We start from the raw sequence: 13599 nt of genomic DNA on the forward strand, positions 1-13599 counted from the left end.
CTTTGTTTCTTTTCAAAAAGGAAAAGTCATTTTACTGTCATTGTCATTAGACATCTACTTGGCTCTGATGTTTATCTGACCTATAACCTCTTTACCCAGAACCTCTTGACGTATAACCTTCTACCTATGACCTATAAACTGACCCATAACCGTTGATGAATACTTTTTGCAGGCTCTCACAAGATACCAAATTCTGTTCAGACATCTACTTGGCTCTGATATTTATCTTGCCTATAACCTTCTGACCTATAACCTCCTTGCCTTGAACGTTCTTGACCTATAACCTTCTAAACTGTAACCTTTTGACCTATAACTGTTGATGTTTACTTTTGCAGGCTCTCACAAGATATCAAATGCTGTTTAGACATCTCTTCTATGCAAAACATGTGGAGAGACTCCTATGCAAGTGAGTTTTAAACAATTTTTATCAGCTTCAAAGTTACCTCACTGTCTCTGTAAAATCAATCTGCATCTCTCACAAACACACTCCAACAATTGTCATAATATTGTGGTTCACCATTTTTAAAGGATCAGTATTTAGCTGTAACTTCTGATGTTTTGCTGGTTCTGTTTTCTAATGCCCACTACAATTTCTTGTTTTACTCTCTAAGGCACACTAATATACGCAGTATTGAGCTTGTCAACTCAGCCTGTACACATGTAGATCTATAGACTGCTGTCATTGTTGACAAGTGAACCTTACATGGAAGTCTCATGTCCAAAAAGTCTGTAAAAGCTATAGGCCCCCAAATTGATCTCATTTCTCAGTTAAGGCATTATTTGCCATACATATCCTTCTTTTGTTATATAATTCACTTATTCTACCACATATTACATACTGTATTGAAATATGGGGCAATACATTTACTTCGTATCTAGAGCCAATACTCCTGTTACAAAAGAAACTTGTCCGTCTGATTACATTTTCTGACTTCCGCGCTCCCTCTGCCATTTTATTCCAACAACTTCGAATCTTAGATGTTCATCAACTCTGTAAACTTCACACATGTTTGTTTGTATATGATCTGCGTAAAGATCATTTTGCCCATGATATACACCATTACCTAAATCCAATTCCCCATGATTATCCCACCCGCTTCGCTTCTCTTGACAATTTCTCTATTCCTAAAGTTCATTTGACACAGAGTAAACACAACTTTACATATGCTGCAACACTTCATTGGAACTCCCTACCAGATCATATCAAAAATATTTCAGATAGAAGATTATTTGCAGCTGCTTTAAAGGCGTACTTGCTCATGTAATTTACTGTGTATTGTATTTTATTTTATTGAGTATTGCAATCTTCTTAATTTGCAGTTGACATTTAGTAAACTACTATTATGCTCGTTTAAAGGTTTCTCATACGGTTACACTTGAACTCGCTATAGTAAAATCACATTTGTTAGGGTCGTGGACTTGACTAGTTCAAATAGAACTATTTCCATGACCTCACCAGAAATACTTTTGAGTTTACTCCTTTGCTATGTACGATGTTCGTGATTTTCTGGAGAAATAAATTTACAATTGAATTCTGGTCCCAAATAGAATTTAAATGTAAACAGTAACAGTGCATTTTACATGTGTACTCTTTGTTTAACATGCCTTGGGGAGCAGATCAATAGTTTGGTTTGACATACAAAATGGAAATGTGAAAAAAATGATTTCATAAAAAAGTCATCATTCATAGTGTATGACCAATTTTAATGCTAGAATGAATGAATTTGAAAGCAAAGTGCGATTACGAAAAGTGAAAAATCCAAACTTTAAGTTCAATGCTAATCTAACTGGTAAATGTTCTACATTATTTCACAGTGTCTGGGTTGACAATAAACTTTCCAAACAATACAGTGTACACACAGCACAGTGGTATGCATCTGCGTTTGCCCTCAGACAACGTATGTTACACTTTGTGCAAAACTTTGAATACTACATGATGTTTGAAGTCATCGAACCAAACTGGAACATCCTAGAAACCAATCTTAAAAGTGTAAGTATGCAAAGGACATTTGGTTTAAGTTAGAATGCACCTCAGGGACAGATATTCTGAATCTCAAACTTTACAACTACTTATGGGACTCATTTAAAGCTCTTTGTGTAAGAAAACTTTTTGCTGCCTTAGTTTTTTTGAAAATCAAAACTCTTATTTTCTCCGTAGAGGGGTGGCGGCCATTTTGAATTTCAAATATCAAAAATCTAGGGTAATTTGTTTCTCCAGTACCAAAACTTACACTCTGACCCTTGATTTTGAAAGAGAATGGTTGAAAGATTCCTTGAGGAAAGTTTGAGTAAAAGTTTAAGTCTCTCACTTTCGAGGCACATACTACCTTAAACATGTATGAAGGGTAAAATAAATGCAAACTTGTACTCAAATATATCAGCAGTGATGTTTCCTTCATAATGATACAACTTTGTTGACATTTCTCAGATCTTGGGGCCAAGTGACTCACTGGGAGGGGTCAATTACAGGGCAAAGGTCAACATGTGTGCACACAGGCCACTCCAGTTCATTGTACAGAGCCACCAATCTTGTCATTGTTGGTAAAATTTACTTACTGGAGAGTTGTCGTGAGATGATGACCGATTCTTAAAAAGGAAAATTGTTGCTTTCAGTAATAAATTTTCTACTTTGTGTTCAATTTCACATTTATTTACAGATATCCAACATCGATGATGTCATTGCCCATCATACTGAATTCCTTGACAAGTGTTTGAAGGACTGTATGTTGACAAACACTGAACTGTTGAAGATAGTCAGCAAGCTGCTACTAGTCTGTGTTACCTTTCACAACTTTGTACAGGTGTGCTTAATTTTGGCGATATTATCATGCTAGAAATAATTGCAAGATTCAACGTTAGCGGGCTTATTCTGTTAACTTCATTCATGAAAATTGAGTTTAGGAATTCAGATATGCAGGTCAAAAATGAATGCAAGTGTAAATATTAGTGGGTGCAATGCTGTTAATTGGATGAACGTTGTTAATTGCATTCATGACCACTTAATAATTCATATTTTTATAGGTCATACATATAGAGCATTCTGTGAAACTCTTGTACTGCAGAAAATCTTGTGTGTGCTTTGACTTTTATTTGAGTATTATGTTACGCATGATAATAGTTTGGTAGTAGAATGCTTGTAGGTGGAGGAGAGAGAGAGAATGAATTGCTAAATGAATGGTAGTTGAGACACTCAGAGTGGAAGTAGTGGATTCAAAGACAAGTACCCTGTGCTGACAAGATGAGATCCATAGAGAGAAATTTAAATAAAGAATGATACTAATTCAGTGATTGAGATATAGAAAGTGTTAAATGGTTTTCAGTAAGGATGACAGAAGATAATATTCTCATTTATTCTGATAACAGAGAGTTACTGGTACCATGAATGTTGATGAAGAGATTAATCGTCTGACTGGAAGGAGCAAGCGAAAAGAAGTTCATGATGTGGGTGACAGAGTAGCAACATCTAAGGTACGATAAAGTCAAGTGATGTACTGGACCAGGCTTTGGCAGATATTTATTTGTACATCATGAACCTCTCAGAAAGAGCACAAGTGATACAATGCATGTAAGCTGATGACAAGGAACACAAATTCAAAATATCTCAAGAAATTCTTATAAATTTTGATGAAGTTTGATGATAAAATAAAAGAAATACTGTGTATAGTAATCGAAAAACGCTCATTGGTTTGATTTGCTTGTAAAACTGCACATTCCAGCCATGTACTACAACCTTTCATGTGTCTTTTAGTTTCAACATGGTCATTGAGGCAGAATGCAGCTCGGGGACAGATATTCGGAATCTCAAACTTTTACAACACTTGTTTAGCCTACCACTTGTGGGGCTTATTTTGAAACTTATGGAGTAAATAAAGTTTTCACTGGCTTAGTTTTGTGAAAATTGGGAATATTAACATCCCAAATAGAAATAACACAGGAATGGCGGCCATTTTGAATTTACAGTATCAGTAAATATTAAATTTATTTGTGTTTCTTTAACTAAATTTTTACGGTTACTCCATTAGTTTATACTTGAGTTTGAGAGAGGAGGGTTGGGAGTTTCATCGAGAAAAGTTTGAGCAAAAGTTTATAATGAAGTGAAAGTTTATAAAGTCTTTCATTTTTGAGGCGTGAACTTCTTTTAAGAGCCACAGGGTTTTGCTGAATTTTAGAGGACAAGAGATTACACTGGAAGTATTGTGCCACAATATGTATAAGTACTGTCTCCTGTCTGGTTCTGTTTGCTTGTAGATATTAGGCTAAGACATGCTTTGAAACAAAGTTTTAACTGTTGCTTAAATTTTACTCATCGAAAGCTCAAACCAATTTCATGATCAATAATATCGGAGATCAAATTTTCTATTATTTACTGATATTTATAGTCTACTCTCCTCTGTATTTACTCCTTGAAGAAAAATTGAAATATTCTGTTTCACAAAACAACAGACAATGGAAACTTCATTTTCTCCATGAACTTCAAACCGAGTCTACACTAGTGATAGACCAGAAAAGTATCAGAAAACTTGAGAGGCCTACAACCTGTACTGGAGGCAATGTCTGCCATATCTGATAAGGAATACCGTACATATAGGTGTGCATTCTCTACATGACTTTATCATTATAACAACTTTTCTTTCTTGTATTAGGTTGTGTCACAGCATGTCGATCAAGTTCTTACGAGTGAAAACTTTGAGCGGACTGTGGAAACGTTCGACACCAACTTCTCCCGGCATCTGATAGACCTACTGGACAAGCTTAGTGTGTATAGTCATACAGAGTGTGAACACAATATGATGAATATCATATACCGACTCAACTTCAATGGTTTCTATACCGAACCCTTGGAAAAACTTGCAGCTGAACGGAGTATGCTTGAACTCCAACATATTGAGACATATGATCCAGGTATTCTTTCCTTTCTTGTGTTTTTCGGCAACAAAGATGCGTTTTCTTTGTCTTTTTTAGTCCCCACAGACAAAATAGTCCCCCACAGACAAAATACAGGGGTATATAGATTTATAGATTTATAGACTTATAGATTTGTTCCTGTCTGGCTGTCTGTCTGTTCAAGGAAATTTCTCAGAGATGCCTGGAGTGAATTTTTTAAAAATCTGTACAATGATTACTTCCTATGTCATATATACGCGCATGTTGATTTGTTTTGTGATACAATCCAACATGACCATCATTTCCGTCAATGGTTTCCAATTCATTAACCAAGTGGGGACTACCTCATTGACAATGACTTGTCCTGCATATTTTCAGCCTCCAGCTTTCTAGTCTGCTTTGTAGTCAGTGGTGGGAATACATGTAAAGTAAATTAATAGTACTCATTGTCTCTGGTCTTCCTCTCATGCCTTCAACATCAGAATACCAGCTACTAGTATTGCTGGCCCTGACGTGATTACAATACATATAGTTTGACTGTATTTTGAACGCTCCACGTGAAGAGTAAAGTCATACAAAGACTATTGGTAGAGAGTGATACAAACATCAAAGAATAAAGAGCAGGAATTGAAATTTTGATTTTCTTCAAAACTTAAACTTTGGTATGGTCATAGCTTTGTGATTTCCATAAGACTCTATGTTCCATCAGTAATTCTATCATTAATTCCTCATGGAATGAATGTGTCATATGTATATTTTTTTGCAAATATATATGAAATATTCAAGTTTATTCTATTTTACAAGTAAAGCTTGTCCTGAGTGAGATGCCCAAGAGATCTTACTCTGACTCTTGGTCTGTAGCAAAAGATAGCTATTTTGCAAATCAAGAAAATCTCTGGTTTGTCTAGTTACACATACAATATGTGTAACACTGAGCTGTTCGGAAATTTTGTCATGTTTTCCCAAATTTGAATTTATTTTGGTCATTTTTGCAGCATACGGTGCGTCTTCCGGAAGCAGTTCCTTATCCAGCAGTGACAGATCCACCAGGTCTTCCCCGGGAAGCAAGAAGTCACCGTCATCGTCTTCCTACCCAACGGAAAAACTAACTTCCAAGGAGAGGCATACTTCCAAGGAGAGGCATGAACGCCGGGAAAGATCCGGGTCAAGAGACAGGCATGGAAAGTCATCCCGGAATGGCAGGTCATCCAGATCTTCCCACAGCAGAGGGGGCCATGAGTAGCAAAGAATTGGGTTTATCCAATTTCCACAACTAATCCTAGTGTAGATACAGTTTCTCTGATGCTATCCATAAATCCTGTATCATAAATTTTGAAAGCATCTTTATATTTTTCCCATTCCAATTTATACAGGAAAAGCCAGTGCCTTCTTTGAAATTGCATAATGTACCCATGCCATACATCCAATCAGTGCTTTTCTCAATTGTTACAGTGTATTGGTGAACATTTACAAACTGTGTCTGAATTTTACTGTGAAAACGAAATTCTCCACATCATACCGTGGTTGTGTTCACCAATGTCAAGCTGTCAAGCTTAAAATAATGCTTGTCTGCCAGTCACTGACATACACTTTGATGTCTAGGGTTGATAGTTTTGAAAGTCCTTGTCCAATCAGACAAGTCTGAAATGTTCACTCTACCAATCAGTATGACAGTGTCTTGGCTAAACCAGTCAATGCATTTTAAAGTTTGAATCATATCATCGTATACAATTTCCAGAATAATTATTTTAAACCTCAGACTATTGTTTCCATTCACAAATTAAAAAAAATGATTGTACACATACATTTAAAGTAGTTTGTGCCTCACAAATGAAAGACGTAACGTTTGCTCAAACTTTCCTCAAACAAAGTTACAACCATTCTCTTTCAAATCAAGAATAAAAACATCCCTGTGTTATCTCTATGGAGAAAATAAAAGTCCCAATTTTCACAAATCTAATCCGTTCAAAACTTTATTTACTCCATTAGTTTCAGCATGAACCCCAGAAGTGGTAGGCCATATGAATAGTGTAAAAGTTTTGAAAGTTCAAATATCTGTCCCCGCTGTATTTGAATACACCAAAAAACCAAAAAATATCCCTAGATGTGATAATACATTCATCTGAACCAACTGAGGCATTGTGGTCACGTCATTTCTACTCGTCCAATTGACAGGCTATATAATAAATTTCAAGCCATGCAATGCAATACATACTGTTTCACACCCTACCTCTTCACTGTACATGTGTGAAAGCCCTTACCTCTAATAGACCTTTTCCTGGTTATCCCATAATGCATCGCTGTGGTTGTATCAAACATCGTGTACACACTCAAAACAGCAAAAACATACTGATTTTGTGTTGTACAACTGTCCTGTTATACAAGATTGACATAAATTTGCATTGCCAAAAATTGCCTTGTGTACATGTATCGATTGGCAATGAATATATAGGTCAGGATGTAGCCTGCAGTAGTGTACAATGACTGACATCCCCAGCCTACACCCTACGGCTAGTAAGTTCTATGAGTAATGTACGTTTTGTATATCCTACCAACACTGTGTCATGGAACTTGTAAAAACACTATTTGCTCTATGACCTGCAAATGGCATTCACCCTTTGTACTGGTATATTCATCCATGCTGTCAAATCACTGCTGTGTACATATATCTATTTTGTTTTGACCTTTGACCTCCCTAAGCATCTGAAATACTGTCCATGTTTCCTGTTCTGTATTCTGTACATATTGCAAAATGGCATATGGACATGTGAACACTTTTTGTAGGAATTTCCTGTTTAAATGTTTACATGATCTTTTGTGAAGATGCTGTTGTTTTGTTCATATTTCTGTAACACGTACAAAACTGTTTTGCCTTTTTTTAGTCCCCACGGACACCGTCCGGGGGGACTTATAGGTTTGGTCATGTCCGTGCGTGTGTCCGTGCGTCCGTGCGTGCGTCCGTGCGTCCGTCCGTCCGTTCACGCAGATATCTCAGAGATGCCTAGAGCGATTTCATTCAAACTTGGTACAAGGATTACTTCATATGTCATACAGATGCACGTCGATTTGTTTTGTGATACGATCCAATATGGCTGCCAGGCGGCCATTTTATTATGATTTTTTCATGTACAGAGCCGTAACTCAGGCATGTTTCAACCGATTTTATTCAAAGTTGGTACAAGGACATTGACCCATGTCATAGATATGCACGTCAATTTGTTTTGTGATACGATCCAATATGGCTGCCGTGAGGCCATTTTGTTACAATTTTTTTCATGTACAGAGCCATAACTCAGGCATATCTCAACTGATTTTATTCAAACTTGGTACAAGGACATTGACCTATGTCATACATATGCACGTCAATTTGTTTTGTGATACGATCCAATATGGCCGCCAGGCGGCCATTTTATTACGATTTTTTTCATGTACAGAGCCATTACTCAGGCATGTTTCAACCGATTTTATTCAAAGTTGGTACAAGGACATTGACCAATGTCATAGATATGCACGTCAATTTGTTTTGTGATACAATCCAATATAGCCACCGTGCGGCCATTTGTTAAGATTTTTTTCATGTACAGAGCCATAACTCAGGCATATCTCAACCGATTTTATTCAAAGTTGGTACAAGGACATTGACCTATGTCATACACATGCACATTGATTTGTTTTGTGATACGATCCAATATGGCTGCGGTGTGGCCATTTTGTTACGTTTTTTTCATGTCTGGAACCATAACTCAGACATGTATCAAGCAAATTTATTAAAAGTTGGTACAAGCTAGGAGATTGATTAATGTCATACATATGCACGTTAATTTGTTTTGTGATACAATCCAATATGGTCGCCGTGTGGCCATTTTATAACGATTTTTTTATGTCCTGAACGATAACTCAGACATGTATCCAGCGAATTTTTTCAAAAGTATTTTTATCACAGATTTAATGAAGAGGACTCTATCCTCTCTGAGGACCTGTAATCAAAGTACCAATTAACAAGTGGGGACTGTGTCATCAACGATGACTTGTTCTGTTTATAAAAGTGGGCCACTACTTTCATCAATATTTAGAAAAACATTTGAACATTTCTTGGCAGCATAAACATTTTTTTACTGTGCTTTTGATAAGATGAGCTGTAAACATCGAATTTTACGTTAAATGTATCTCTTGACGTAATCATCCTTCAATGTCTATTGTCCGAAATTAATAGTCTTTCAGATATTACTATCACAAAATCTGTGAAAGGTATTTTAAGTAAATACAACTTTGTAACTGAAAACTGATGGTAATTCAAGTTATTGTTTTTCTGCAGTGATAGAGAAAAATAGATAGCAATGACTTAGAAATATAGCAGTTTAGCAACATAACAAAAAACACAATGCACCGAACAATTTAACCTGTTCACCCCTAATTCCCAGTAAACAGGTCCACATTCACCTATTGATAACAATGAGTTTGGGCCAAACCATGGTAGTGAAAGGGTTGAGATATAGGCCGACATTTCAGTGTGTGTTTTGTGTATGTCCATCAGTTTAGTTAGGACACATAATACTCTTGAATCGATACGTTGCACAACCATATTCCAATGGCAACGTCTGCATAGTCGTCTTCGTAGCCTTTCTCTCCATGTAAGAACCATGGATAATTAAAATATATGCACAGCAAACTGAACTTGTCACATTAGACTTCAAAGTACCATTTCCCCTATGTAAAAGTGTGGAAGTTTGAAAATCCAATGATGATGTCGTGATTTGAACTTCTTTCAACCATGACAAACTGCTGAAATAGGTGTTTAGAAGTTACTGTTAACAGACGTTTGAACGACAAGCATTTCAAAAGAAAATTTGATGAAGTATTAGGCATATACTTTTACACAATGACCACAGTATTACCATGACATGTAGTCATTGTGAATATGTATATAATAGTCAACTCAGAGCTAAAACTCCCCCCCCCCAAAAAAAAACGGCGCTAAAGTCCCCCATCACCCTGAACACAGTGACTTTCATTTGTAATGTGCACGCTTTAATTATCCACAGCCCCCTTATAGAAAACACACTCAATTATTGAAATATTATTCACACTTTATTGGCATACAAAGCAACATTATTTTAGCTCATGGTTGACCTTGCCTCAATCAAAGTTTATATTTACTAACCTACTCTGTGTGATTTGTCTCTGAAAAAAACCCAGGTTGTATTGGGTCACTTTACATTATCTTTACAATACAGAAAGAAATTTCTTCTAACATTTGTGTAAGAGTTTTTGATGTGTATTTCTTCTGAAGTTTTGTATGAACACTGCCATATATGTATGATAAAAATGATATTCTTGAATAAAAATATGTACATGTTGCATAATTCATAGCATCAATTGTCTAATTTTTGCTCTTCATAAAATTTCTACATCTGTATATACGGTTACTCGAATTTTGCTCCATTACTCTATAAAACATTTTCTTTGTTGCTTTTAGTACTTTGTTACTTGGTAGCACATTCATGTGTACAGTCACTATCATATGTGATCAGTGTAGAACTAGCAATACCAGTATTGCCACTTGTGCTCTTGTTTAAGTTTAGGTTTTAACACAAGGACAGATATTCTAACTCTTCGATTTAAAAATTCTTTTATGATCATCCACATGTAAAAGCTCATTTTAAAGCTCTTGGAGTAAAAATTTTCACCATCTTAATTTTTCGTAATAAAAAATTGTATTTTTTCCCCATACAGTTAGCACAGATGGCGGCCATTTTGAATTTCAAGAATCGGTAAATGTTAGGTAATTTGTTTCTCTAGTGCCAAATTTCAAAGTTTCATTGAGGAAAGTTTAAGCAAAAGTTTAGTCTTTCACTTTCAAGTGAAAAAACTACCATAAAATAAGTTCAGGCATTGAACAAAAATAGCCAATAGGTAGTCACTTTTCCCCTTTAAATTTGAAAGTTCTTTTTACAGTAAATTATTTCTTTCAAAACTGTCGGTGGTTTCCTATAAGGCTAAGCATGGCAGCAAGCTTTCATGTCCATAAAATTAAAACTTGCCTTGCTTTAATAGTGACGTAAGATCAAGCTATTGCAACAGTAAGGCACTTCAGTTCTGACAGCAGGGATAAGGTGCCTGTTTTCGCGTACCATTCTTTTGTGGTGATTTTGTCAAGAATGATTTCACCATACAACTTAAACATTTTGTTAAAGCTGGTCATAGTGAACTAATTCATTTGCAGAGCAAATACATACATCTAAACATTTTAGCTGTAGAAAGTTTTGGACAAATGAGATCATACAAGTCGTGACGCAAAATTGGTTGGCAGGGCATAGGACCAGCATCTTCATGTAAAATGCACAACCCATACCATTTTAAATGTAAAGTAGCCGGAGTCTTTGCAAAGTTTTACGGTGAAAATTTGGTGATCGTAATAATTCAAAAGTTAATCCTAAACTTAGCAAGATGACCGTTGATCTTTCTTCGTGATTGGATTGGAGAATGCTTTATGTATAGGATAAAGCCCGAGTACGAGGGCTCTTCTGGTATATAAAGTCCAACCCAACGATAAAATGTCGAGGCCGCAGGCCGAGACATTTATCGTAGGGTTGGACTTTATATACCAGAAGAGCCCGAGTACGAGGGTTTTATCCGACTTAAAAACTATCGCCCCTAACTGATATATTTTCGTTTTCAATGTGTTTACGTCAACCGTCCCCTTTGTCAATGTAACATGTTTAGGATATGAATTAACACTTTTATTTGTGAAATAGCCTTCCAATGTAATGGAACATCCTATAATGCCCTAGGGCACATTATATAAATGCCCAAGGGCACAGCAGATTTTGAGTTGCAGCTGGTTTCCACTGTGTTACCAATTTGAATAGTAAAACGTACCAGATGTCTACAGAATATGACATGTTCACTTTGATTGGACAGTACTTTACTACGGCGCTGTCATTCGTTTCTGGAATTTGGTGACCAAGGCTTTATGAGTAAATAAAACACCCTGAATTGAGCACTCTGATTGGTCAATCAACAGTAGATAGTTTTTAATTAAAGTTTTACATCAAAGTTTGAAATTTTGTTTCAAGGCATGTATCATTTTAATATGACACAAACGGACAACTGAGGGCGCTGTACCCGAAGAAGGACCTTTACTTCTCATTGCATAGGGATCTCTAAGACTGACTGTAGTTGTGCTTGGTGAGCGACTGATAATATTAGACGTAACTTTTGAGTTTGGATTGGTAAATGATAACATTTGTCAGTAAACAGCACTGACAACATCAAAAAGCAAATGAACTTTTTGGCAGAAATGTGGTTAAATTTTGACTAAAGTTACTGTTTGACAGTACAAATAAATAAATACATAAATGTATATGATAATATACATATAAACAATCTATGTCACAATGAATACATATGTAAATAATTCTATTATAGCTTTGTCAATATAAGTTGATTTTGTGATGTCATTCTCTAGATTATTACTGATAATATATCCGATTATCTAATATTGTGACCCAGATGTGTTCTACGTCTACAAATTCACTGGTATTGTCAAAACTATAAGATAATATCCATAATGTACCCCCTCCTGGTCCATAATGAACTCAAGCAAATTTTGTACTCCATAATGTACTCGGCTTCACCTCGCACATTATGTTGTGCAAAGTTTGCTTTGGTCTACAGAAGGGGATGTGATCGATGCATGCAGCAATGCTGTGGTGAATGACGTTGCCATATTATTGATTCTCTGCTTCACACACAGATAATTCCTTATCGTCACAATCTTCAAGTTCCATGTATACATGGCCTCTGCTGTTAATGAAAGAACACATCCAACATCGTCGTCATCTGGTTCATCTTTCCAGCGTTTGAAACCATCGGTGTCTCCGTCTGTCCATTCAAAGTCGTCTTTCTGTTGGTGAAAGGGCAGTGCGAGGAGAAGCTGGTTAAAGCTTTAGGCCGCACTACCAAATACCTGTCAATTCCCTGTTTGTTTGTGGTGAAATTCCTCACATAATTACTTGAAATTCATGAGCTCGATCTGTTTGTGAGTTCCAATTTTGCCACAGTTACCATGGAAAGAGTAAATCTAGCCAATCACAGATTTTAAGCCGGTGGCCGCTTTTTAAAAACAGCGCCCTCACATGGGCATTTTGAATACCAAGGAACTATATATGGGCATATTTAGATACAGGTGACTGTATACCTTTAACGTAGAACTGTCAAGAATGTACTAATCATGCATGCTATTGTTGTCATAAACCTCCATTAATCTTATGAATAAAACTGCTTCAAGATTTGGTATAATCTTTGAGATAGATGATAGGAGGGTATATTTGTTCAGATTGGAGTGACATGAGGTTTGGTTTTTCCGTTCCAAGATTTTACAAATGATTTTTTCAATATTGGCATAGCATGGATTTTCTTTCACTAAGAATTCGATACGGTTTTCGGTTTCAAGTGATTTGAATAATGGAAGTATTAATTTTCTTTGTGCCAATTTTGATGATCATGACATTTGTATGGCTGCAAAAAATTTAGCAACCCCTACCCGCTGATTTTCCCTCGATTCAGACCACCATCAAAAGGGAGAGACAATATCCTGACTAGTAATTTTATTCACTGTGTTACAGCCTTATTTGTCATACTAGTATATAAGCGATGTTGACTAGCTGAATACAAGGTATTTCATTACTAACATGCTGTACGGATTAGAAGGAT

At 36.1% G+C, this 13599-nt stretch overlaps 1 protein-coding gene across 1 annotated transcript in view; it reads left to right on the plus strand.

Annotated features, from left to right (window-relative positions):
- LOC139120277 (gamma-tubulin complex component 2-like) overlaps positions 1-7631 on the plus strand; it is a 35885-nt gene extending 28254 nt beyond the window's left edge. The window contains exons 14-19 of the mRNA XM_070684564.1: positions 336-406; positions 1816-1990; positions 2658-2801; positions 3364-3468; positions 4644-4902; positions 5880-7631. Of these exons, the coding sequence (XP_070540665.1) occupies positions 336-406; positions 1816-1990; positions 2658-2801; positions 3364-3468; positions 4644-4902; positions 5880-6127 (1002 nt within the window). The 3' untranslated portion in view covers positions 6128-7631. The remainder of the gene's footprint in view (positions 1-335; positions 407-1815; positions 1991-2657; positions 2802-3363; positions 3469-4643; positions 4903-5879) is intronic.
- The last annotated feature ends 5968 nt before the right edge of the window (positions 7632-13599 follow it).

This window comes from Ptychodera flava, chromosome 2 (assembly GCF_041260155.1).
Source record: "Ptychodera flava strain L36383 chromosome 2, AS_Pfla_20210202, whole genome shotgun sequence".
Taxonomy (NCBI): domain Eukaryota; kingdom Metazoa; phylum Hemichordata; class Enteropneusta; family Ptychoderidae; genus Ptychodera; species Ptychodera flava.